The 24,787-nt window shown below is 56.3% G+C and overlaps 11 protein-coding genes across 11 annotated transcripts; 5 read left to right on the forward strand and 6 right to left on the reverse strand.

Moving 5' to 3' along the window:
* Positions 1 to 1,022: 1,022 nt before the first annotated feature.
* Positions 1,023 to 2,321, forward strand: VTJ04DRAFT_9506 (uncharacterized protein; the record flags this gene model as incomplete). The annotated part of the gene is made up of 1 exon (XM_069368061.1): positions 1,023 to 2,321. One exon carries the CDS (start codon positions 1,023 to 1,025, stop codon positions 2,319 to 2,321), a length of 1,299 nt encoding a protein of 432 aa, XP_069216327.1.
* A 650-nt stretch (positions 2,322 to 2,971) lies between these two features.
* On the forward strand, positions 2,972 to 5,025 carry VTJ04DRAFT_9507 (uncharacterized protein; the record flags this gene model as incomplete). The annotated part of the gene is made up of 4 exons (XM_069368062.1): positions 2,972 to 3,357; positions 3,416 to 3,900; positions 3,965 to 4,782; positions 4,858 to 5,025. 4 exons carry the CDS (start codon positions 2,972 to 2,974, stop codon positions 5,023 to 5,025), a joined length of 1,857 nt encoding a protein of 618 aa, XP_069216328.1.
* A 595-nt stretch (positions 5,026 to 5,620) lies between these two features.
* VTJ04DRAFT_9508 (uncharacterized protein) lies at positions 5,621 to 7,685 on the forward strand (the record flags this gene model as incomplete). The annotated part of the gene is made up of 7 exons (XM_069368063.1): positions 5,621 to 5,835; positions 5,900 to 6,247; positions 6,320 to 6,429; positions 6,485 to 6,756; positions 6,812 to 7,232; positions 7,292 to 7,503; positions 7,563 to 7,685. The coding sequence occupies 7 exons, from the start codon at positions 5,621 to 5,623 to the stop codon at positions 7,683 to 7,685; spliced, it is 1,701 nt and encodes a 566-aa protein (XP_069216329.1).
* A 577-nt stretch (positions 7,686 to 8,262) lies between these two features.
* Positions 8,263 to 9,428, reverse strand: VTJ04DRAFT_9509 (uncharacterized protein; the record flags this gene model as incomplete). Its single annotated transcript, XM_069368064.1, has 2 exons — positions 8,263 to 9,195; positions 9,252 to 9,428. 2 exons carry the CDS (start codon positions 9,426 to 9,428, stop codon positions 8,263 to 8,265), a joined length of 1,110 nt encoding a protein of 369 aa, XP_069216330.1.
* A 2,752-nt stretch (positions 9,429 to 12,180) lies between these two features.
* Positions 12,181 to 13,754, forward strand: VTJ04DRAFT_9510 (uncharacterized protein; the record flags this gene model as incomplete). The annotated part of the gene is made up of 5 exons (XM_069368066.1): positions 12,181 to 12,288; positions 12,367 to 12,373; positions 12,441 to 12,470; positions 12,534 to 12,584; positions 12,655 to 13,754. 5 exons carry the CDS (start codon positions 12,181 to 12,183, stop codon positions 13,752 to 13,754), a joined length of 1,296 nt encoding a protein of 431 aa, XP_069216331.1.
* Positions 13,755 to 14,187: 433 nt separating this feature from the next.
* Positions 14,188 to 15,338, reverse strand: VTJ04DRAFT_9511 (uncharacterized protein; the record flags this gene model as incomplete). The annotated part of the gene is made up of 2 exons (XM_069368067.1): positions 14,188 to 15,123; positions 15,195 to 15,338. 2 exons carry the CDS (start codon positions 15,336 to 15,338, stop codon positions 14,188 to 14,190), a joined length of 1,080 nt encoding a protein of 359 aa, XP_069216332.1.
* Positions 15,339 to 15,682: 344 nt separating this feature from the next.
* Positions 15,683 to 16,495, forward strand: VTJ04DRAFT_9512 (mitochondrial 54S ribosomal protein bL28m; the record flags this gene model as incomplete). The annotated part of the gene is made up of 1 exon (XM_069368068.1): positions 15,683 to 16,495. The coding sequence occupies one exon, from the start codon at positions 15,683 to 15,685 to the stop codon at positions 16,493 to 16,495; it is 813 nt and encodes a 270-aa protein (XP_069216333.1).
* Positions 16,496 to 16,788: 293 nt separating this feature from the next.
* VTJ04DRAFT_9513 (uncharacterized protein) lies at positions 16,789 to 19,131 on the reverse strand (the record flags this gene model as incomplete). The annotated part of the gene is made up of 4 exons (XM_069368069.1): positions 16,789 to 18,484; positions 18,551 to 18,783; positions 18,845 to 19,003; positions 19,084 to 19,131. The coding sequence occupies 4 exons, from the start codon at positions 19,129 to 19,131 to the stop codon at positions 16,789 to 16,791; spliced, it is 2,136 nt and encodes a 711-aa protein (XP_069216334.1).
* A 1,129-nt stretch (positions 19,132 to 20,260) lies between these two features.
* On the reverse strand, positions 20,261 to 22,465 carry VTJ04DRAFT_9514 (uncharacterized protein; the record flags this gene model as incomplete). The annotated part of the gene is made up of 1 exon (XM_069368070.1): positions 20,261 to 22,465. One exon carries the CDS (start codon positions 22,463 to 22,465, stop codon positions 20,261 to 20,263), a length of 2,205 nt encoding a protein of 734 aa, XP_069216335.1.
* A 57-nt stretch (positions 22,466 to 22,522) lies between these two features.
* On the reverse strand, positions 22,523 to 23,326 carry VTJ04DRAFT_9515 (uncharacterized protein; the record flags this gene model as incomplete). The annotated part of the gene is made up of 2 exons (XM_069368071.1): positions 22,523 to 22,750; positions 23,324 to 23,326. 2 exons carry the CDS (start codon positions 23,324 to 23,326, stop codon positions 22,523 to 22,525), a joined length of 231 nt encoding a protein of 76 aa, XP_069216336.1.
* An 849-nt stretch (positions 23,327 to 24,175) lies between these two features.
* On the reverse strand, positions 24,176 to 24,436 carry VTJ04DRAFT_9516 (uncharacterized protein; the record flags this gene model as incomplete). Its single annotated transcript, XM_069368072.1, has 1 exon — positions 24,176 to 24,436. The coding sequence occupies one exon, from the start codon at positions 24,434 to 24,436 to the stop codon at positions 24,176 to 24,178; it is 261 nt and encodes an 86-aa protein (XP_069216337.1).
* Between the last annotated feature and the right edge of the window lie 351 nt (positions 24,437 to 24,787).

The raw sequence follows: 24,787 nt of genomic DNA on the forward strand, positions 1-24,787 counted from the left end.
AGAGTGGTAGTGACTTCGAAGCGCCTCACTTAGTACAGTACTTGCGTTGGCTCTTATCTCAAGACTTTGCCAGAGCCAGCGAATTAGTCTAGTCCCGAGAGTTGCAAGACACGCATACACAGTGGTCTCCTAGGAATGAAGCTCACCCGTCACAGCAACCAGTTGCTCACAATGGTCACAGCCGCCGAGGTATTCCCATCACCTCTTATGACCGGAACAACTGTCCAGATTCTTAAACGGCCGCGTGGGCAAACCCTACAGGCGCTTTGTTCGTGCCAAGCAGTTTCCTTCTTTCCTTCTTTCTTGGTCCCTTTTTTTTTTCAGACAAGAGCCAGGCGTTGCTCTTTCAGAACCCCGCCTGAGTCGCGTTGCCCTGCGCGCTCTCTTCTGGCACACGAACTCCAAAATCGTTGGCCTGTTGCCGCGGTCATGGACAGACGGCGGGAAGGGATGGGCTGGACCTGTTGTGCTTGGTGACGACCTGATTCTAATAAGTAGGTTGTGGGGCTGTGGCGGGGGCGGAGCCAGTGCCGGGGTCGACTCATTTCCCAACACCAATCCACCTTGTTCATCTGCCTCACGACAACCTTTTTCTGTGTTTTTGGGACAGAAAGTCTCTTCGTAGCCTTTGTGATCAGAATGCGAGCAGCGAATAACTTCCCACGATGTTGCTGTTGGCTCGCCAGCGTCAATCCGCTTCTCCCTTTCGCTCCGAGCCAGGTGGGCAACCCGACGGGCTTCCATCAACAACATCGCTCCCCTGGACCCTGGGCTAGGATGGATGTTCAGTGCACAGAAGTCGCGCCATCAGGCCGCCAACGAGGCGCAGCAGCCGCTCAAGACTGCCTTGAAGACAATGAGGACGCCGGGATCTATTTCGTAGGACTAACTAGCTCCTAGGTCCTTGACCTACATATCATCTGTCGCAGGTATTTTCCTATCGAGCCCAACCTCTTCCCCAATCCATCATCATCATCCATGCAAAGACAGATTTCGTTCTGCTATCAACCAACATCGCCAAAATGCATGACTTATATCGCCATTGTGGAAGCCGGAGTCTCTGGGACGAGTACATCGTCGCAAAGAGCCCCATTGTCGAGGTCACGGATCTCTGGGTTGACCCCAACCGCCCTTCCGCGCCGGCCGTGGTTCAATCCAAATCCATTTCGTCGTCCAATGTCGACAACTGGCTCGATGAACCAGCAACACAAACCTTTGCTACCGGAACACACACCCGTACAGCACGTCTCTTATGGGTTGGAGAAGACAAAGAACGGGGTCGTGTCAGCCCTTCAACAGCCACGCTCAACCACCTGGCCGATACTTGGGGATTGGAAGACGCCCTTGCCTATGTGCGCGGCTGCTTTGCCGGTGTTTCGGCGCTTGACGTCCAAGGGAAACATGACAAGCGGTTGTTCACGGTAGCATACCATCCCAAGCTTGCCATGACATGGTCGTGTTCGACGACTGGTACATGCGTGATCGTCTTTGCTGAGGGCGAGGAGCGAGCTGAGTTGAGGCGAATCCTTGCTTCGGAATGGCATGGGTCGAGTGCGGCGCATCCCATGTTCCCCGCGCTCCTGTGTAGCCTCACCCTCGCCCACGGCCTCGACGCCACTCTCGACGAAATCAAGGCTGCAGTTCGTCAAGTCGAGGCGCGTACCGGCCACCATCGCTTTGCCTCGCGCCACGAAACGCGTCCGGCAGCCGGGGAGTTGGGAAGTCTCTCAGCGGATATGAGCGGCTGTGCGGCCAAGCTAGCCAACGGGACACGAAAGATCAAAGTCATCGAAGCTATCAACACCTTCATCGATGAGCAGGCTTCACGTACTCCGCCTCGCCATGACCGAGATGGCCCCTTCTCAACATCGTCCCTGGAATTGCTTCGGCACCGCGCCCAAATGCAAGCTGTCGATACAGCCTATGTGCAGCAACGGGTACAGATCCAAATAGCTGCGTTGTTCCACCTGATCGCGCAACAGGACAACGCGATTGCCTTTTCCACGGCCAGCGCCACGCGCAGCATTGCTGCCTCAAGCCTTCAAGACTCGTCGTCCATGAAAATGCTCGCTCTGGTAGCCATGTTCTTCCTCCCCGGAAGCTTCATTGCGTCCCTCTTCTCCGCCCCGCTCTTTTATTGGGATGATGCCCGTGCGACGGATGGTCTCGGGGTTCCTACACGGCCGCAGTTTGCGCTCTTCTGGGCTGTTACGGTTCCCCTCACTGTCCTTGTCTTTGCCGTCTATGGCCTGTGGATGCACATTCAAGGGCGGAGGGAACGAGCAAAGAGCCACCACGCCATTCCTATCGGGTCTGTCTAGCAGGGATAACCGAGATATCTCGGACAATACTCCATAATATATGATGTCTGTGTCTCGTGGAGTTGCAGCTCGGCTCCACGTGGTTTCTGTCTTTAGCATCAGAGTCGCATCGCCCCTCGGTGTGATATTGCAGGGTGTCGTCGTGAGAACCCCACGTTCGGGGTCAATTTTGAGCATCCCCGGGCAGAGCATTTCATCTTGGCAATCGATAGCCTCCCGGATGCCGGTGCGCCTTGCAGGTTTGTTGGTGGTCTGTGTCACGCGGAGGAGAGCCGAGTGGGCTTTTCCAGCGTGCTGGGTTGCATGAGGGTTCCCGACTCCCTGGTCAGCCTCCTGCGGGATGAGGTTGCAACGCATCGGGTTCGCATAGGCCAGGCTGCAAGGTACGCTCACGGTTTCCGTACTCGCACACTAGCACCCGCATTAGCCTCGCGGGAATGCCTAATTCGGGAAACCAGTGGCCGATCATCATCGCTGGGGACGTCAACGAGGTACGACGTAATGAGGTGCGCCGATGTACTGTACTTGCACACAGGATCACTCGGAAAATAGGAGTAGGTGGCCGAGGAGCAGAGTATAAAAGATCATGTAAATCCGCCACCCATATCGTGGAGCACTTCTGGGGCACCGCACAGCTCGACTTCTTCAAAATGGCTTCATCCCTCCGGACGCTGCTCCTTGCCGCAAGCCTCGTGCCGGCGACGCTGGCACAGATCATCGCGAGGAACGACCCTGATCCGTCCGCGGAGAACGTTGTCCTGGACTCTCTTGACTTCTCTGATGTCGGCGAGCTCCAGCCACTCAGTTTGGGAGGAGGCGCCCAGTATGCCTGCAAGTGCTATCACGGAGAGTCTTGCTGGCCGTCACAACACGAGTGGAACGTGTTGAACAACACCGTCAACGGCAAGCTCCAGGTACATATCCCACCCGGAGCTTCATGCTACAACACCTTCAATGGACCGTTGGGAACGGTAAACACGTACAACGCCGCAAAGTGCGCCGAGGCCACGCAGAACTGGGCCAACGAGCAATGGCAGTAAGTACTCCCATCCTACCAAATTGTACGTAGCTAGCGGAGCTAACATGGGGGACAGTGTCGAGCAGCCCGGCGCGGGTCTCTGGACCTACTTCACCAACGACACCTGCAGGCCAACCACGAACCCGTCTGACAGCTGCACCCTGGGCTACTATGGCGTCTACGTGATCATGGCCCAGAAGAAACAACATGTCAAAGCCGGAATTGACTTCGCCCGTCGCCATAATCTCCGCCTCATCGTGCGGAATACTGGGCATGATTTCCTTGGTCGTAGCACGGGCTACGGCTCCCTGATCATCAATACCCATGCCTTCCAGGATATCCAGTGGATCAATTCATATCAGGGTCCTGGAGGTCCTGGAACGTACCGCGGCCCTGCCGTGAAGATCGGCGCTGGCGTCCAAGCCAATACCCTCCTGGCGGCGGGCCACTCGCTGAACCCCCCGCGCGTTGTTGTCACTGGCGAGTGCCCTACCGTAGGCATCTCGGGCGGCTTCATCCAGGGCGGCGGCCACGGCCCGTGGTCGACCCTGAAAGGATTCTGTGAGTTGACCAGTCAGAGAACGTGAATTGAAAGAGACGGCCCTGCTGACCACAGCCTCTACAGCTGCCGACAACGTGCTCGAGTTTGAGGCCATTACGGCTTCGGGTCACTATGTGACGGCGAACGAGTACAAGAACGCGGACCTCTTTTGGGCGCTCAAGGGTGGTGGCCCGGCCACTTACGCTGTCATCCTCTCCACCACGATGAAGACGTTCGTGGACCTGCCATCGGCCGGCGCAACGCTGTACCTCAACACGACCCACACGCTGAACCCAGATGTGATCTGGAACGGCACCTCCATCTTCCACAAATATTCTAACCACTATGTCGACAATGGCTTGTATGCCTACTATGAGATCCTGCCCTTCACATTCCGCGTGCGCCCCTTCGTCGCCATCAACAAGACAACCACCCAGCTTCAGAGCATCCTCCAGCCGATGCTCGATGAACTGGATGCTGCCGGCATCCCGTACGACTTCGAGACCAAGGCGTACCCAACTTTCTATGATCTCTACATCGACTTGTTTGAACCCGAAAACGCCGGCGACTCGGCCCTAACGGGTGGCTGGATGTTCAACCACCACGACGTTGCCACCAACAACGATGCCATCATCGACGCCTTCAAGACGGTGGCGGCGCCGCGGTCCGACTTGTTCGGTATCCTCATCGGTCACATCTTCAACCCGGGTTATGGCATGCCCCAGGCCAACAGCGCCACGCATCCCGCCTGGCGTAATGCCTCCGACTTTGTCATCACCGTCCTGCCCGTGCCTGTCGGCTCCTCGCTCGCCCAAAAGGCCGACCTGCAGAATGTCTTGACCAACGTCATGGACGCCGCTCTGCGCGACGCCAGCACCAGTGGCTGCACTTATGTCAACGAGGTAAGCCGAGATTCCGCCACCCCAGAGTCACTGTCCCCACATCCCGAATCCCGAGCTGACGTGAATGTTCCCTAGGCCGACCCATATCAGCCCAACTGGCAGAGCCACTTCTGGGGATCCAACTACCCATTGCTCCGCCAATTGAGGGAAAAGTGGGATCCTGAGGGTGTGTTTTACGCGGTCTCGACGCCAGGGACCGAAGACTGGGAGATTGTTAATGACAAGTTGTGCAAGAGGCTTTGATGTTTGGACCTAGGGCGGCGTTTGTAGCTTGATCCCTTAGTACATTCGAATGTTTTATTTTTGCAGTAATTGGATTTATTTTACCGCGTCCGTCGATCCTCTACTTATGTTTGCATGTGTGATGTCATGGATATAGCGTATAGGTTCCTATCTTAGGTACTCGACCCTCCGCTGACTCTGGCGAGGTCTTGATCAGTGCCAGCGCAAGGACGAAGCTGAGAGCTTCGATGGCAGCACAATGGTACCGCCGGCAGCCACCATTCACACCTTTTTTCTTCTTTTTTCTTTCCTTTTTTCTTTCCTTTTTTCTTTCGTCTGTTTTGTCGTTTTGTCTGTTGTTCTGCCTTGTTCGACTTTGCACTGTATTCACATGGATACCTGGGGCTTGGCTCGGGTCTTCCCGCAGCCACAATCCTTCGGGAGCCTTTTCCGGGAAAAAGCCAAGCGCATGGCCCCTGTCCTTCGCGGGTTGCCCCCACCCTGTTGACATGGGTTGGATCCAGATGTGGTGGAGACCTCAACTTCGCCTTAACTGGTTACGAGCTCGCCCGCCGTTTGGCGGCCGTTTTTTTGAACGTTCACCGACCTCAACGTCATGACGTCTCACCAGAATATCAACGAGGCTACTCCGCTTCTCGGCAACACTCGCCAGAGCAATGGCGTCCGGAAATCCTCGTCCACGGGCCATTGGGATGGCAGATCTCGTCGATTGGCCTCCCGGTTGCTCGGATGGTTGAATCAGCGTATCGAAGAACGCATCTTGTTTGCTGGGTTTCTAATCACCTTGTCCTTCAGCTTCACTCAGGTCCCGTGGGTGCCATCAAATGCCTATACAACTTTCATTGGGTAGGCTTCTTGCTAACAACCATCGCAGCATCTTCTATGTCTTCCATTTGATGGTGTGCGATGACTTTTACAGTAACCACCCACCATACGAAGGCTCCGGTGATCGCTGCGCCCGGAGCGAGGTTGCTGCAGGCACGGCAACCCAGTACTCGATTTTGGGAATGAGCACCACTCTCTGCGGTACTATCAATCTCTTTGTGGCTGGATGGACTGCGAAGAAGCTCGGGCCGCGTACCGCCCTTATGATCCAAACCTTTGTACCCGCAATCCGCGTCTCAACACAGATCCTCGGTGTCTTGGCTGGTGGGAAAGCCGGCATCTTGATTTTCCAGTGTACGCAACTAATCACGATAATCGGGGGCCCCGTTGGATACATGTGAGTCGCATGCAGACCCACCAATGCCTCTAACCTGTCGGGGCTCCGCTGACACTTTTCTGCCCGGCTCAGATTGGTTGTAAACATTATTGCTGGGGAGGCTGTCCAGCCTCAGCGTCGAACAGCCGTATTTGGGATGCTCCAGGGATGCGTCATGCTCGGCCAAGGGCTCGGATATCTCAGTAAGCCAGGTTTTGACATGCACTTTTTCTCCCACATTTTGCTAATCATGGGTAGGCGGGGGCATGATTGGGGAAACTTGGGGAATCCGTCGACCCTTCGAGGTGGCATTTGTCTCATTTTTGATCGCCACCGCATACGTCTGCGTTGCCATGCCCTTTATCCCTCCCAACGCTCTGTCAGACCCATCGACACAGAACTCCAAAGGACATACGGGGTTCTTTGCGCCACTCAGAATTTTGGTGCCGCAGAAGGTCCTTCTCGCCAACGGGACAGTAGCTCGCCATTACGGAGTCATTTTCCTATGTGTGGGTGTGTTTCTCGGCGTGGTATGTTCCTTCGACTGACTCCTCGATTGGGTCTCCGCGCTAATAATCTTCATAGTTGGCAACCGGGTACGCACCAATCCTTATCCAGATGTATGCCACGGCGGCCTTCGGGTTTCGCCAGGGTGATAATGGCTGGCTCATGTCCGAGTTCGCATTTATGCGGGCGGCGTTCTTGATTCTCCTTTTCCCCCGGATCATCGGTTGGGGCCGCAGATGGACCATGGCGTCGAATTCGGGTAATACTGGCGAGGATGAATACCATGATGATACCTCATGCGCGCAGCTTGCTACAAACCCAGAGGAACTCGAGGCGCCAATAGGGAGCTTTGCGGAAGAGGAGCCTGTGCCAACCATCGAACCACGAGAAGACGAAGGCACCACGTTTGACTTGTCCTTCTTGCGGATCAGCCTCGTAGCTGATGGATTATTAACCATGTGTGCCGCCTTTGCCACAAAGAGCTGGCACATTTATCTTGGTATGACCACCGCGTTCTAGCATCCCAACATCTTCACAGTGCTGACACGCCTAATTAAGCTGCTTGTTTACTTCCCCTCGCCTCCGGATCGGCCCCCGCTGCGAAGGGTGTCATGACAGAGATGTGCCCCTCAGCTCAAAGGGCTGACGCGCTCAATGCCCTGACCCTCGTCGAGAATATTGCGAGACTCCTCACTCAGTGCCTGTTTGGGTTCATCTTCGCGGCCCTCGCACAGGCCGGCAAGCCGCACTTGACCTTTTTTGCGAACGCGGTGAGTAATACTCGTGGCAGAGCGTCATGAAACTTGGGCTAACTCAGTATTGATATCAGGCCATTGCATTTTTAGCCTCTGGTGTCTTGTTATTTTCGAGGTTTCGGCCGGAAGGAAGCCAGTTGTTAGAAGAAACCAACGCTGCGGCGGCCAACGACGACGCGATAGAGGAAAGGAGGTGAAGGAATTGACAAGATTGTTTTACACCTTGGAATTAATAGAGTTGTTCTCACCCAGAAACTACATCATTACATCTGCAAGTCAGACAACATCTTCCTTGAGTCCAGTGATTGTTCTCTTTTTCCCCTGCTTTATTTTCTTCTTTTCTTTTTTCTTTTTCTTTCTTTCTTTCTTTTTTCCTCTTTTCCTTTCTTTTATTTTCTTGTTTATTCCTTTCTTCTTTTTCGTAACAGCCACCAGCATCCCGCGGTGGGCCGACAAATGCAATACAACTGTCGTGCACCATATTGATGGAGCTTAATTGCGTCATCATGTGAGTCAGTCTCTCCCTCTTGGCCACTGGGATGGGCATATCCTGAGGCAACGGTAAACTCTTCAAGATCACCATAGGAACGAAGCACAAAGGAGAGTCGGATGTCTAAAAACGCGATCAAATTACATGTGCTGCAACCTCTTCAAACTATTATGAGATAGCCAAGCACGTAAACAAACCCCGGTCCACATTGCTCCAGTCTATCATAATCTCAACATCATCCTTCTCCTTTGGTAGCCAAGTTTATAGATCTCACCGTACAAACTTTACAGTCCAGCCTTGATCTTTGACTCCTCCTCAGGCTCGTTGACCAGAACATAGCGGTACCTCGGCTTTCCCTTAGCCAGATCCAGAACGGCCTGGTTGGCATCCTTCATGGGGATTTCCTGGATCCAAGGCTTGATGTTCTGGTCGGCAGCCAGCTGCAACATCTCCCGGATATCGTTGGGCGATCCGATGATTGAGCCGGTGATCTTGACGCGCTTGAAGAGCAGAGGGAACAGAGGGATGCTTGGCAAGGGATCCTCGGGAGCGCCGACTTGCACGAGGGTGCCGTCGAAGCGAAGCACAGAGATCAAGTCCTTCAAAGGCACGCTTGCGGAAACCGTGTTGATGATGATGTCGAGGGTAGAAGCGTGCTTGGTGGCCCAGTCGGGATCCTCAGCGTAAGCAATGAGGTCATCGGCGCCTAGACGAAGGGCGTCCTCCCGCTTGGCTGACGAACGCGAGATGACCACGACGCGATCGGCTTTGAGCGCCTTTGCCCACAGAACGGCGAAGTGACCGAGGCCACCGAGGCCGACAACGCCGACCGTCTTTCCGGGACCGGCACCATGATACTTCAGCGGAGTGTAGGTGGTCACACCACCGCAGAGCATGGGTGCTGCTTCAGCCGAGGAGAGGCTATCCGGGATCTTGACGACGAAGTGCGAAGGGGCCCGTTTGTAACGCGCATAACCGCCGTATGACTTCCCTCCATTAATATGCACCGAATTATACGTGCCAATGTGAAACGGGCAGTAGTTCTCGCGGCCCGAGGAGCATGCTTCGCAGGGGCCTTTGCGTCCTAAGCAGGACTCGGACTGAGCGCCGACGCCCACACGGTCACCCACTTTCAAGCCTCCTTCGGCTTTCGAGCCAACTCGGACCACAGTTCCCACGATCTCGTGGCCGACACAGCACGGATATTTGGTAGGCCCCTGGATCTCGCGTTAGCACCTAGCCTCGAAGGAACAAATTCTCCCGGCTGACTCACCCAACCACTCCTGAGCGTGTGCAAATCGCTCCCGCAAACGCCACAATGCGTGATCTTGATGTCGACGTCGGTTTCCTCCCAAGGCTTGGGCTCGAACTCGCCCCATTTCATGTTGCCATCGGCCGCCGACTTATCGTGGCCGAGCCAGCCCTCAAACTTGTAGTTCTGGTCTGACATGGTGGATGGTGCTGTGATGAGGGCAATGCAATCGACAACTTTCCAAGAGAAGAACGATCAAGACTGAGCTGTCGGTTAAAGCGTCGAGACGGATGTTGGACACAAGAGAGAGAGGGGACATGAGAAGAGGGTGACAACGGGTTAAATAGTCCTTCACTTGCAGTGACTGAGCCAGGGTCGTTGAGGCGACGGCGTCATGGCGACCCACGTTGGTCCAGGCAAAGGAACCCCTCCATCGTATCTCTACTAGCTACGGAGTAGCGCTCTCCGCTACGTCCGGATCCACCGATGATGCTCCGGCAGTGTCGGTTCGTGAAGAACAAACCACCTAGCTAGGTTTTGCCGTTGATGACAAACGCAGCATAGACCGACCAAAGGCCTTGGGCAAGCCTTAACCCCTATCGCCGCCTCGTTGGATCTTTGACATAAGTCGGCTGAGTAAACATCAATTTTTAGAGGTATTAATTCCATGTCAACTTGGCGGCAGACATGAAAGGTGGCCTACCTAGGTATGTCTAGGTACCTATGCGGATCGGCTCAGTCCATGGAAGATCGGAGAAGTGAGACGGGATGGAGAGTGGAACCGAGTTTCAAGCTGCTAGGAGGGGCGGCAATGGCGCCTCTAAGTCAGTAGACGTCATAGGTATAATGCTGCGATCGCTCACCACCAACCAGAACTTAGCACTTAATCCCCGTACCGAGTCGGAGATAAGCCCCATTGAGCCGTGGACGCTGACACAACAGGCCCAAGAGGTACCTAGGTACCTTACCTATCCCTGGACATCGGGGGTTTCGCCCGGATGATTGAAACCGTATGCACGCCACTGAACTCGAGCAGCTTCTCGGGTTCCTCGTTTCTTAGATCCGACCAGGCCGTTTTGCAATACCGCAGCTAATACGTGCCGGATTTTCGGTGGCAAGATCATGGTTGGGTATGCATCGGAGATAAGGGCACAAGCAGAGCCAAGACTAGTTCGTTCGCCCTGTCACGTCAAAGCTTGCGTTCGGAGGGTGGACTCAAACTTGGCTGTTACAAAATACCTCTAATAGGTACTTGAGGCTTTGTTCTCAGGGACAGGAAACTGACAAAAGCATACGGTGCATTCCTGTATTCCTACAACTCCCAACCGTAGCTCCGTACCTCCCCACAGCCAGCAGGTTTGTTTTCATGATTTCACCTCTGAGTCTCAAACGACCTGTTACTTGAACTGTGAACCTCTGCCGACCACGACAAAACCCCTCCCCTATGAACACTCGGTGCATATGGCCACAGCGACCGTCTGAATCGACTTTGCGGTCTCCAGCCCACAGGATTGGACTAGACAGGACGCGGCTGACTGACTAATGGGAGCAGCCTCGCGACATTGGCAAGGGAGATCGAGCGGGTTAAGACAGCCATTGGCAGCAGCGGCAGAGATGAGGCATGGAATCTGGCAACGGGGTTAGTGAGGGATGGGACTCTGGGTTGACATAGGCCGAAGTCTCGCAGGTGGAACGTTCAGTACTCACACCACAGACTGGAATTGAGTTGGTAAGTGGGCAACTCGCATGCGGGGCAGGCGATATGACCGGGGGAGCTTGGACATCGACACCACGGGCCGGGGCGCATGTGGCGAGTAGGAAGCCGGCGAGCAGATATGCCATGGTGAAGAGGATTGAGGTAAATGAAGCTGGTTTTTTCGAATACAATGTCTGGGAGGGTTTTCGAGTGTCATGGATGGGTTGCTGGCGTGCAAGCAAAAGCATACTCCCAGCATATCTAACATGCTATATACGTATTATATACTTATTGTCTTGTGTCAAGTTGAACAAGAGGACAAGATCGCTGTGTTCCCGCCGTTCCTCTGGCCTCGAAACACCGGTCATCTTGTATCCAGGCATGTTGACTGCAACCTCAACTGTGTGAGAGACCTCGTAAACATCTGAGTTACAAGAGGGGACCCGGGGCTTTGAGCAAAGTTACAGACGTCGGCCGACTATGTAGTCGACATGGTACTCGTAGGACGCTCGCCTGCACAACGGGTACTCAAAAAAGTGATTTCAGGGCAGACAAAACCGCCGAAAAGGGACCCGATGAGTCACTCAGAGTAACATAACAACCCACACAGGAGAGGTTGCTCAACACCCCAGTTGTGCCTTAACCAGACCCTTTACTCACACAAAAGTCAACAAGCTTGAACGTTTCGTTGGACGATGGGAGTTCGGTGTACCTGAAGGCAAGGTTGTGAGGCGAGTTTCACTACTGGTAGTGCCATCGGTCGCAATGTCGGTGTGTCTGAGGTGAAGCAGGTAAAACCCGGGGCTTGGATGAGTTACCTAACTCATTGTTCCTGACGACAGGCTCGGCGCGGGGCCCGTTGCAGGACCGAAGTCGGGACCAGTCGTGAACCCGGCCGTCTAGCGCGGGATGCTGCGCTGAGAGCCGCCGGGAGTTTGGGGAATTTTTGCCAATTGGCCAACCACTGCCCCTCAAACTTTTCGCAGCCCCACCTGCCACAGGCCATGCGCTGGCGCAACTCTCTCGTCAGGTTGTGTTTGCGGAGGCCGGCTCTTTGGGAAAACACTAACCCTCAAGCCTGGGCGGACCTGCTCCACAGCAACGACGCAATGCGCGCACATTGAGAACGGGTAAACCCCCCAGGGCCTTCTTTAGTTACAAGCGACCGCTCCCTCTTCTCCCAGGCGTCCTCCATTCTCCCACCTTTCACCAACCACCACCTCCTTCCTCAGGTCCAACGTTCGGTTCGACACCATGCTTTCTTCCCTCAGGATCGCTTCGCGGAGGGCGACGGCGGCGGGTCGCGCCTATGCCGCTGTGCGTGCTGCCTCGACCTGGGCCAACGTCCCGCAAGGTCCTCCAGTAAGTTTCAGGAACATTCCCTTGGTGTTTTTGTGCACCCCTCTGGTTCTGATTCTTGACTGACCACCTCCCGCACAGGATGTAGGTGCCCCTTTTCTTACCTGCTGTCCCAGCTGCCCCGCTTCTTCTTCGTCTGGCCCTGATCTGACCAGCTGCCCCGCGATTTGGCCAGGCCATTCTGGGTAAGTGACCCAGTTGCGACGCCCCTTGTCCTACCCCGCAACGAGACTGACGTGTCGTGACAGGCATCACCGAGGCGTTCAAGGCCGACAAGTTCGAGAAGAAGATTAACCTCGGTTCGTTCCATTGCTCCCCCGTCTCGTGACCCGCGTGGAAACCCATTAGAATCTGACACACTGGGACCAGGTGTCGGTGCCTACCGCGATGACAAGGGCAAGCCGTACGTTCTCCCGTCGGTTCGCCAGGCCGAGGAGAAGGTGATCGCGGCGCGCCTGAACAAGGAGTACGCCGCCATCACGGGTGTGCCCGAGTTCACCAAGGCGGCGGCCGTGCTCGCCTATGGCAAGGACAGCCCCGCGCTGGGCCGCCTTGCCATCACCCAGTCCATCTCGGGCACTGGCGCTCTGCGCATTGGCGGTGCCTTCCTGCAGCGCTTCTTCCCCGGCAGCAAGACCATCTATCTCCCGACTCCCTCGTGGGCCAACCATGGCAATGTCTTCACCGACTCCGGCCTGAAGATCGAACGCTACGCCTACTACGACAAGAACACCATTGGCCTCGACTTTGAGGGCCTGATCCGCGACGTCAAGCAGGCGCCCGATGGCAGCATCTTCCTATTCCACGCGTGCGCCCACAACCCGACTGGTGTCGACCCTACCCCGGAGCAGTGGCGTGAGATCGAGGAGGTTGTGCGCGCCAAGGGCCATTTCGCCTTCTTCGACATGGCCTACCAGGGCTTCGCCAGCGGCGACATTGACAAGGACGCTTTCGCCGTGCGCTACTTTGTCTCCAAGGGCCACAACATCGCCCTCGCCCAGTCCTTCGCCAAGAACATGGGCCTGTACGGTGAGCGCATCGGCGCCTTCTCCCTGGTCTGCGCCGATGCCGACGAGGCCAAGCGCGTCGATTCCCAGATCAAGATCCTCGTGCGCCCCATGTACTCGAACCCTCCCATCCACGGCGCGCGCATTGCTGCCGAGATCCTCAACACCCCGGCGCTTTACGAGCAGTGGCTCGGTGAGGTCAAGGAGATGGCTGACCGGATCATTACCATGCGCAAGCTGCTCAAGGAGAACCTTGAGAAGCTGGGCTCGAAGCACGACTGGAGCCACATCACCAGCCAGATCGGCATGTTCGCCTACACCGGCCTGAGCCCCGAGCAGATGGATGCCCTGGCCAAGGAGCACAGCGTCTACGCCACCCGTGACGGCCGTATCTCGGTCGCCGGCATCACCAGCGAAAACGTTGGCCGCCTTGCCGAGGCTATCTTCAAGGTCAAGGGTTAAAACGGGGAGACGGGTCAACAGCCTTCCCGCGTGTGATATGTAGAAACGAAATGGAATAATCACATGGTCGGTGACGAAAACGAAAACCGGTGGCGTGCATGGCGGTAGAGGGCGGCGTTTGTGTGACAAATTTACTGCCTTGTGCCTGTGTATCTCCCATGTTCTAGACTGTACACCTATCTGAAAAAGACGGTTGCTCGGTAGACGGTGCGCTTCTCTACGCCTATGGGTGGTGTCTTTTGCAGGTGTGGTTGTGTTCCGGCTCTGTACCACAATGGGGAACGGTCCACCGATTAGACCTTGGAAAACCCGATGCTGTGCAACGCCGATCCAACTCATGAGAACAGTACACTGGGGAGGGAACTTGTGTCAAGGGCATTACGCGGCTTGATAATCCAGCGGCCAGATTGCGCAGGAATACCAAGCAAGCGGGTTACGTCCTCCCCAGGCGTTCCAAGTCTCCTCGTACCTCGTCTACTTGCCTGCCCAAGTCGCGATATGTGCGGGCCATTTCCCTCAACGCCCTGTCCTTAGCAGGGCCACCAGCTCGATCGTCCGCCGCGCCAGCACCATATGCATCCAGCTCAGCCTGCAGTGCGTGAACTGTCTCTTCCAAGCGGGCTTTTGCATCACGGAGATGACTTGCGTAGTTGGAGAGGGCGCGAGCAGCTTCGGGGGTGTATACGTGGCGGCGAGCGAGCCAGAGGGCAGCCTCCGCCTCGGCCTGCTGACGTTGGGCCGTCAGGGAAGACTCGGTAGCGCGAAGCTCCAGCGACCGCGCCACAGGACCGTGTTTGGCCTCGAGCGCTCGGAGAAGCTGTGCCAATACTTGAGCCTGTTCACGGAGCAGCTCCGTCAGCTTGGACGCCGCCGCAAGTCGAGCGTGGGATAACTCGTCTCGACGCGCGGCGGCCGAGGACGCCAGGGCTGCCGCGTGCGCAGGCAACGCCGGCACAGACCGGTGTACATATGACGGGTTTGTTGATGGGTTGGCGGCGCGAGCGAGCTGGACGGCCGTGCGGTGCAGGACGCTGGACACGAGGGTCGCGAGGGAGGCGAGGTGTGATGGGAGATCGGATATTGGCGGGTTTGAGAGCAGCAATGCAGCCGACTCTGGGGATATTTCAGCAGAGGATGCATTCAGGAGGGGCGGCAAAAGGCGGAGGAGGTCGAGAAGGCCTGGAGGGAGATCGGCAGCGGAGGCATGAGATTCTGGAGGAGGTTGCTTCTCTGTCTGCGGATGGGCACGCCGGGCCAGGGATGGCGCCGGTGGTTGTTTCTTGGTTGCTAAGGCTTGCAGGTCTGCATTTTGTAATGCGTCCACGAGGAGATTCTGCTTTGAGGCCTTCAGGCGGTATTCGTTCAACCCCTGGGAATCCAAGATCAGCATATATGGTCATGTCACCGACTTCCACCTGAGCCACGAGGCCAGGCGCTCACCTCGGTGACCAAGCCATGTTCCTTGGCATCGGGGAGACTCTTGGAAGAGCCATCTGGATTTAAAATGGACGTAGTGAGTTTCGCATACAGGGAGGCGAACTCGGGGTTATTTGCGAGAATGTTATCGTCAACTGGTGGAAGCATGATGCATGTGTTTGGGTTGTGACGTCGGTCGCGGGCTTTGCTACCGAGTAGAGGTGGGTCGGCTGGGAGGATGGGACGGGAGCTGACTGGTATCGTCAGCTGTCAGATGTCGTAGTGACCGGCTCCCAGCTGTCAGTCTTGGCAGCCCGCCAGCCGGTCCGTCCCGCCAAAATTTCCCACCTTCAACGACCAACCTCAAGACCACCGTGAGAACGAGGGGCCGGCGCTCGAACACCCTCCATTTTCCGACCAGCCGCTGGCCGAGCATATATCGCCGGTCGCCAATGCCACAGCCATAACTTCGACAGCCCGGAATCTGCGATTTCTACTGCAGCGCCACCGCCATGCCTCCAGCATTTCCCCTCCAGGGATGCTGCCTTCGGGCTGCCACCCCCGCGATTAGCCTCGTTCGCGCGCTCGCTCCGGCTTCAACCAGGAAAGTGACACCCAGGACAGCGGCGCCTCCCTCCGCCAGCCTGCCCATACAGCCCCGCGCCTTGACGACCTCAGCCCCGACTCAGTACAAGCAACCGGCCGTGCCCGGCTCCGACCTGCCCATCCCGTCTGTCGAAGGCCACGTCCCGGGCCTTCCTCCCTACCCGTACGGTCCGCGACAGGTCTACCACCAGTCCAACAAGGGCCTGTACGGCTCGGCTCGCATCCAGTTCGGCAACCACGTCGGAGACAAGTATGGGACAAAAGCTCGGAGGACGTGGCGGCCCAACGTGCATCAGAAGCGGCTGTGGTCCGAGTCTCTGGGGGTCTTTGTGCGCACCCGAGTCACCACCCGCGTCCTGCGCACCATCGACAAGGTCGGCGGTCTCGACGAGTATCTCCTCGGCTGCAAGCCCCAGCGTGTGAAGGAGTTGGGTCCGTGGGGCTGGCGCCTGCGCTGGAGGATCATGCAAACCCCGGCTGTGCGAGAGCGCTTCGCCCGTGAGCGTGCCGCGCTCGGCCTACCCCTCAAGGACGAGGAGACCCTACGGCAGGAAGCCGAACAGCCCCTTCCGGACGGCTCTCCCGCTGGCGAAGCCCTAATGGCGGAGACCGACAAGATGCTCGCGGAGGAATCGGAGTTTCAGCTGAGCACTGATGAGGCCGAGGCTTCCGAAGCGGCTGATGAAAGTTTCATGAAGGAGGAAAAACCCACGCGGTAACGGGGACAGCGTTGTTCGCACATTGTGAGAGGCATTTTCTGGCATTCACGTATTTTGTACTATATTGTACTTTCCGTGTCGGGTCTGGTTGGGAATGATTAGATGGGGTTCGGCAGGCAGTTCGCCGAAGTCTCGAGTGGTCACGAATAAACTGCACATATCAACGTCACAATCAGAACTTGTATCTCTGCGCCAATACCTAGTATTGCCTCTTCAAGGCGGTCTAAGTCTATTCTATCTCAGGGCATAGTCCACAATGCTCAAATACACGTAACCTCCGGAACGCTCTCTCTTCAGAACCGCAAATCCCAGCCGATCTGAGGACCCAGCCGCGGCAACTCGTCGGCGACACTCTGAACATCCTTGTCACCACGGCCACTCACGCAGATCACCACATTCTGATCCTTCCGCATCGTCTTGGCCAGCTCGATGGCGCCGTAAATGCCGTGCGACGACTCGAGGGCTGGAATGATACCCTCAAGTTGACTCATGAGGCGGAAGCCGATAAAGGCCTGCGCATCTGTAGCAGCGATGAACTTGGCGCGCTCCGTATCCTTCCAGTTCGCCAGCTCAGGGCCGACGCCTGGATAGTCGAGACCAGCGGAAACCGAGTGCGTGTCGCTGATCTGACCGTTCTGATCTTGGAGGATGTATGTGCGAACTCCGTGCAGCACTCCCTTGGTGCCGGCTGCGAGAGTTGCGCTGTGCCTGTTGGTGTCGATACCGTCACCGCCAGCCTCCACACCCAGCAGCTTGACGCTAGGTTCGTTGGCGAAGGGGTAGAACATGCCCACGGCGTTCGAGCCGCCACCGACGCACGCCACCACAGCGTCGGGCAGTTTGCCGCACTGCTCAAGCATTTGGGCCTTGGTCTCATTGCCAATGACCGACTGGAAGGTGCGCACGATGGTCGGGAAAGGATGGGGGCCGATGGCCGAGCCGATGATGTAATGGGTATCCTCCAGGTTGACCACCCAGGCGCGCAGAGCTTCGTTCACGGCGTCGCGCAGCGTGCGGCTGCCGGCTTCAACCGCCACAACCTTGGCACCGAGAAGCTTCATCCGGAAGACGTTCAGGGCCTGGCGACGGACATCCTCGGCGCCCATGTAGACAGTGCATTCCATGCCAAATTTGGCGCACACGGTAGCCGTCGCGACACCGTGCTGGCCGGCGCCCGTTTCAGCGATGATCTTGGTCTTTCCGAGGCGGCGCGCCAGCAGCAACTGGCCCAAGGCGTTGTTGATCTTGTGCGAGCCCGTGTGGTTGAGATCCTCACGTTTGAGCCAGATGGTGGCGCCGCCCGCGTACTCGGACAGCCGCTCCGCCTTGTGGAGGTGGCCTGGCCGGCCCATCCAGTGGTAGTACGACCGGTACTCCTCCCAGAACTCAGGGTCATCCTTGATCTTGTTGAAGCCTTCCTCGAGCTCCGACAGGCAATCCATCAAGGATTCTGGCACATACTGGCCACCGAACTCGCCGAAACGCTCTGGAATCTTGCCGTGCATCGCCGCCAACTGTGACACCAAGTCCTCATCCGACTCCTTGACAACACCGTTCACATGAACTTCGCCATGAGCCTCAGCCCCTGACACTGCCTCGATAAGGCCAACCTCGCGGGTTGTCTCATCTTCAGCCGACGAGCGCCCGCACAGATATGAGCAGAAGTCCTGAACCGCCTTAGCCTCCTCGCCCGGTGCGGCTTTCTGAAGCGTAGTGACGATCATGCTGCCAACCACCACACCGTCGGCGAGTTGGGCGACCGACTGGAAATGCTCGTGAGTGCTGACACCGAAGCCGACAGCGGCCGGCTTGTCACCGCTGTATTTCTTGACCCGCGCCAGCAACTCCGGAAGGTTCGCGTTGAGCGTTCCCAGGGCGCCAGTCACACCTTGGCGAGACACAACGTAGATGAAGGAGTCGGCAAGCTGGCAAAGCAGACGCATGCGGGCATCGGATGTCGCAGGAGCGATAAGAGGCACGTAGGAGAGACTGGAGTAGGATGGCGTCAGTACATGGATCGCATCGTGGCTACATGATTCTTAGCAAGGAACATACCCTCCGCGTGTGCAGAACTTGCGGAACGAAATAGCCTCCTCGGGTGGCAAGTCCACGACGATGAAACCGTTCACACCGGCATCGTTGCAGTCCTTGATGAGGCGCTCCTCGCCATAGCTCAGCAACGGGTTGTAGTAGCCCATCAACAGGATGGGAGCAGTGACACCGAGCTTCCGGGCATCGCGAACCATCTGCAGGGTAGACTGGATCGTAACTCCGTTCTTGAGCGCGATCTACAGAAGATATGCATGTCAGTCTCTAGTGGCAACCCATCCATCTGGCAACAAGTCTCACCGTATTGGCCGTTTGGATAGTAGGTCCGTCAGCAATGGGATCCGTGAATGGAACGCCGAGCTCGATGATATCGGCGCCGCCCTTCTGCATCGCAAGCAAGACATTGGGCGTGAGGTCGACCGTGGGGAAGCCAGCAGTGACGTATGTCACGAGAGCCGCCTAGAGGGAGAGACGGTGTTAGCGATTGGCGCCACCTCGTAATGCATCTGCAAGTCAACGCATAAGGGGACGATGCTCACCCGCTTCTGCGCCTTGCAGCGCTGGAACGTCTTCTTGATTGCCTCCATGGTGGCAGTCGATCAATTGATGTTCAGACTTGGACCTGGGGTGAAGACGCAAATTTTGAGGATAGCCTCAGATGCAGGCTTTGTTTGGCGGCGGTGGTGGGTAGTGGGAAGACTGAGGAGATGAAAGAAGGTGTGGATGGGAGTTGAGAATGTCCGGAAGAAAGGGCGAGGGGCAGGATCCGCCGTCTTCTTATTTCTGCCCCGCTCCGCCACCAGGAAAGGACTTGATTGAAGACAACCTTGCAACGATCTACGCCTCAAACAATGGGAGGCAAATCAATGCTCCGGGCTGACAGATCAAACTCCAGAATCAAGACATTGAGCCTCAAAGCTTTCCTTCGGACAGCAATTGATAGTGATGCTTGGATAGGCAAGACCGAGAGTCATGGATGATAGGTAATGCTCTCTTCCAGGCTGTCTTACTATGCAGCTAAGTAAGCGGGCCCAACTTACACCTCAGATGTCATGTTTGGACCTTAGTCGATAGCGACGGATAGCATACACAATTGAAACCCTGCGATCAGAATCATTGATGTCCTGGGGTCTCGCCGAAACGGGCACCCGCAGAGCAATGCATCGAGAATCCAACCTCCAATTAAGTCAGACCAAATGAGGCAGCATCAAGCTCACGAGCCGCGGACAGATTGCCGTCGCGAGCCCGGAAGAAAACAAGGCCGAGGCACCCCGGCCGGCTGAATATTTATCCAACATTTACCCCGCGCTCACCTCGAAACCTGGACGTCACACAACCTGGAAACATTGAAGTCTGATTGCTGCAAAAGCCAGCGGGTATCTTGTTGTGCTGAGTGCCTGACTACATGAAGCATATGAAATATTATTATGAGAAAAACAAATGAAACGAGCATTCGATGCGCAGTCCTCTATCTGTCCTATTCCAATCCCAGTCCCAATGCCATAGATTTCCCAGATCCAGCCGTTCAGCCATGCACCGCTCCTCTGCGACCGCTTTCCCTTGGTGAAAAGCCCATTAGAGAGGCGAGTAAACTGTTGGACTCGGCCTCACTGATAATTCTAATTCATCATCTGCGTCGCCTTTGTCCCCCTTGTACCCGGCCCTGCGAAAGAGCTCGCCGTCCCGGTTCCGCTGGCCCAGACCCGCAGACGGCTTCTAGCGGCCTGCCCCGTCCTGGTCAAACTCTGGGTGACTGCTCTTGCGCGCATGCGATGGCCACTGCGCTGGGCCCGGCTTCCCCGACTTGACACTGCCCGGGTACACCACATCGTCGTGGGTCCCAGGCGCGTAGTAGGCGGCGGGAGCGGCTCCCTTCTCGCCATTCCTGCTCCTGCTGCTCTCCCTGCTGACGCTGCCAGCGCTGTGCCTTTCCATCTCCTTCATGCGGTACTGCTCTCCGCCCTCTGCGCGCGTCTTGCCTCCCTGTGCGAGAGCCAGCAGTGCGCGCACCACTCCAATGAGAACCACAATGATGTAGACGAGCAACAATGCGGTGGAGATGAGCGCCTCCTGAACGATGCCGCGCTCGAGGGCGGCGACAACGCGGTCGACGGACGCCGTGATCTCGTCGGTGGTCACGGTGGCGGGAGTGGCCAGGAAGCTTGTGAGGTCGCTATCCCCATTGACACTTTCGTTGGCGCCGCGGGAGAAGACGTCGTCGGGAAAGAGCGGCAGCGTGACTTGGGCATGCTCGTGCACCCAGGTGAGACCCTTCTGCACCGCGTCGATCTTGCGGGTGATGAGGCAGCCCACCAGGCCACGGACCGTAGGGCCAAGCAGCGTGTTGTCGAAAACGTCCTTGAGAGCCTTTTCAATCTCGTTGTCGAACGTGGTGAGTGTGTTGTTAACCGCCGACGTGGCGTTGCGCACCCATCCGAACAGGTCATTGTTGATGTCGTCTTGAACCTGAAGCAGCACGCCGTTGGCGTCGTCGGACCAGGAAGTGGAGGCGTCCTTGAGTGTCTCCACCACGTCGCCGGCAAAGTTGCCCACTTGCCCGGCCAAGGCTGGAGCCTCCTTCTGGATCGACCGGAGGATGATGACCTGGCACAAGCAAGAAAAAAGGCCTGCCAGGGCCAATGACAGCACGAACAACGCCGGCAGCGACGTGCCGTACGCCACGGCCCAGCGGAACAAAATGGTCTTGCGCATGTCGCGGATGCCCAGCTTGGACGCGAGCCACAGGCCTGCTCCGGACGTCATCGGCCGAGAGGCGAGGTACACAACATCCATAGAGTCGTAGCCATTATCCATCAGGTCCCGCGCACGCTGCTTCTCGCGGCGCCACCGGCGCACCTCGAGATAGCCCATGACAATGATGGCGACGACAGCCAGGATCGGGATGATAACGCAGAAGGCGATCTTAGCGGCAGCGACAATGCCGTAAAGGGTCTCGAAGAAGTCGTTGAGGAATGTATTGTCAGAGCAAAACGACAAGGCTTGCTTCTTGGCCACGGGGAACACCGACTCGTCGAAACGGTAATCGCCCAAGCTCGCGTTGATCTGTTGCCGCAAAAGGTCGAAGGGAACTCCGATGGCATTCTTGGTGAAGTTCTCGACCTGATCGAAATTGGGGATGGTCTTGTTTAACCGCGCCAGGTCGCCCACGAGGGAGGAGCTGTCAATGCGGATGTTCTTGAGGTCGTCGAGACTCCCCGAGATGTCGATCTTGGGAATGTTGATCGAGCCACCGAACAACCCTCCTATGCCGGTTATCTCGTTGGGGATCGCGTCGAGAACCTTTTGGACGTCAGAGATGGTGTCCGAAATCTGACCCGTGATCGTGCCGATCGCGTCGTTCATGGCCTTTGTGGCGCCCTCGACAACCTTGACGGCCACGTCCAGTCCACCGTGGATCAGGGCCACGGCGATACAGACAAACGTGCCGACATACATGTTGATGATGAAGTAGAGGAGGCCCTCGACACCGTCCAAGAGAAGGTTGAGCAAATGGACGGTGCCAGATACCGATTTGGTGATGTCTTCGGATGCGAGCGCGTTGACGCCAACTGACAGGTAGTGAGGCATGGAAGCCATGGCGCTTCCGATATCCTCCACCTTGGTGCAAGCCGAGAGTGCCCTGACCTTGGCATCGCCGATGTTATCGTTGAGGCTTCCAGTCAGAAGGACGACTCGGATGAGAACGAGCAGCAGGAGAATGGTCCAACGATTGAACCAGAGCTGAGAGAGTCGGGCGCGGAGACCCAGGTAGGGTGTCACCTCGGGTGCGGTATGAGGTCGCGGCTGGAGGTTGGCCGACCGACCCTGAGATCCATCGTTGAGATCCAGAGTGTGCCAGGCGTCGGTTCGGAGGCTGGAGGGAACTGGGGGCACTGCCCCGGACTTGTCGTTGTGGAACATGAAATGCAATGATGGTTGGAAGAAATGTCGTGATGCTATGGAGGATATCGATTATGGTTACCGAAACAGGCAAGTTGAAGCTGTCGAGAAACGGCGAAGATGTGGTAGACCTGCTACCGAAATGTTGAAGAGCAATGCGAAAGTAGAGGAAGGAAACAAAACTGAAGCAAGAAGACGTGCAAGATAACCCGCTGGCAGGGGATGTCCAGATCCTCTATTGATACATGACTCTATTGTGCGACGGTGAGGAGGTGGATGGGATCGTTGGGAACAATAGGATTGAACCTAAACATTGAACAACAGAGCCATTGTTCGAGGTCTTCGCGTCAATAAAAACCTGGCGGGCGGGAACCCAACCCCCATGACCCATGACGCAACAATGAATGAGAACAAAGAAAGACCTCAAAGTAACTCGTCTGTTGTTGAACCGTTAGAAGCCAATGCCTTTGTTTCTCGGCGACATGTCAAGCGCTGGTGGTTAAGCGCCGGCGACCGACAGCCAGTCGTTAGCTCTGGTCCGGGGTTTGCGGCGGCTGCCCAAACCGCTTGGCGTTGCCGAACCGCCTCACTTCCAAGGTTCTCCAGCTGCCGATTTTCAAAGTGGTCCGCTGCCGATCTGGGAAAGCCACTTGCATCAGCAGCCCTAACGATGCAATGAGTTCCACGTCATGAAACTACTGATAGCGACGGCGAGTGGTGGTCTCAACAACGTGTCCGACCACAGACAGTACACACGGCCTCGATCGGTCAAGGCTTCTGCAAACTATTGCTCACCGCACAAGCTAGCCCATGTATTGCTCACCGCGACTCAGCATCCTGTCCATTTCCATGAGGCTCATTGCTGGGGTGTCGACCGACCATCACGTGGGCAACCACAGCCGCCCGCAGCGACGGCGGGGCCCGCAATCCGGACCGGGAGGTCGTACTGGCCAAGTCATCGCCACAAAGATGCCAGGGAGCACGAGGAAGAGATGGGTATGAATAGGTATTTACCACAGGTCGTTGGAGATGCCTGGTACCTGCTTGGTGTCCTTCTCCATTCCTTAGCCGTTTAAGTTGAGGGTTGGCTTCCACATTTGGTTGCTGATCTGGATCTGCGTGGGACCCGACGGTTGCTGCAGCGATCGGCGGTCTGAGGCCCCGGGCCGGGGTTCGGGTGGGGCCGGACTGTGGGGGCCTGAGGAACCCGCGTCCGGAACAGAGGCAACCAAGAATAGAAACACAGGCATTCCCTCAATATCATGTCGAAACATAAAGGGCGTTTAACTCGCCGTTTAAGGTTTCCTTGATGGGAATCATCGTGACACACCCTCGGTCTTTGTCACTGGAAGGATGCGATGAACCCATCCGACGACAGCAATCTGTGGACATGCACGTTGATGGTTTTCTCATAAAATTTGTGATGAATACGGTCTTTAGTGACCTACAACAAGAGACCTAACTACCCAAACGCCTGATCCGATGAAACAGCCAGAAATCATGCCGATGCCCATAACATCCCATAACCTTAAGACCAGTAGATGAGAAAGAACCCTCATGTCCAAATCATGACCCCATATAAGCCAGTGCTAATCGAATGAAGATGACCCATCTAGTCCTATTGCCAGTTGCCCGGCTCGTCCCTCCTTCTAATCCCAACGCCAAAAACCCGTGTCACCCTTCGTTGCCTGTTCTCCTGTGACCCATGTCCCCCGTCGTTTCTTAATCATTTCATGCGCCCTTGTTCTTGGGACAGTCGTCCACGTAGTCGATGACTCTTGTCGCCGTGCCTTGTGTGATCTGAAGCATTTCCCAACGACGCAATGACGCGAGCGTGTTGGCGCGGGCCTCTTCCCTTCGCCGCTGGTCCCTCTTGGCCTTGAAGGTGCGGAACACGTTTCCAACGCCCAACCCTCGAGAGAGTTTGGTGGTGCTGGTCGCTTCGTCCGACGATGACATCTCCGGAGTTGTGTCACGGCTGAAGTTTACCATAATGATGGTTGTTCGACGGTTGCTGGTAAGCAATCCACTGATGAGCTTGATGAAGAAGTTGTCGATGACGAAGTCTCCCCGCGGAGCAGGTTGGACGATAGTTATAGTCTTGGAGCAAACCAATCTGAAAGTTATGTTGTGTTCTTTCAACCTTGAAGAAAGTCTATGGTGGAGGGTCACTGATTTTAAATATAGAACCGTCGAGTCGAACTGCGATTCAGCCCCGATGATCTAGGTCATCATCCTTGTTTCCGTGTCCGATCTGAGTCAATGAGTCAACGACCCCGATTCAACACTTCTTCTGCCTTGCAGGCTAGTCCCGTGTGGCAGACAACTCATCATGGACTCATC

The sequence above is a fragment of the Mycothermus thermophilus genome (genome assembly GCF_041956435.1).
Source record: "Mycothermus thermophilus strain CBS 625.91 unplaced genomic scaffold VTJ04scaffold_6, whole genome shotgun sequence".
Classification (NCBI taxonomy): Eukaryota; Fungi; Ascomycota; class Sordariomycetes; order Sordariales; family Chaetomiaceae; genus Mycothermus; species Mycothermus thermophilus.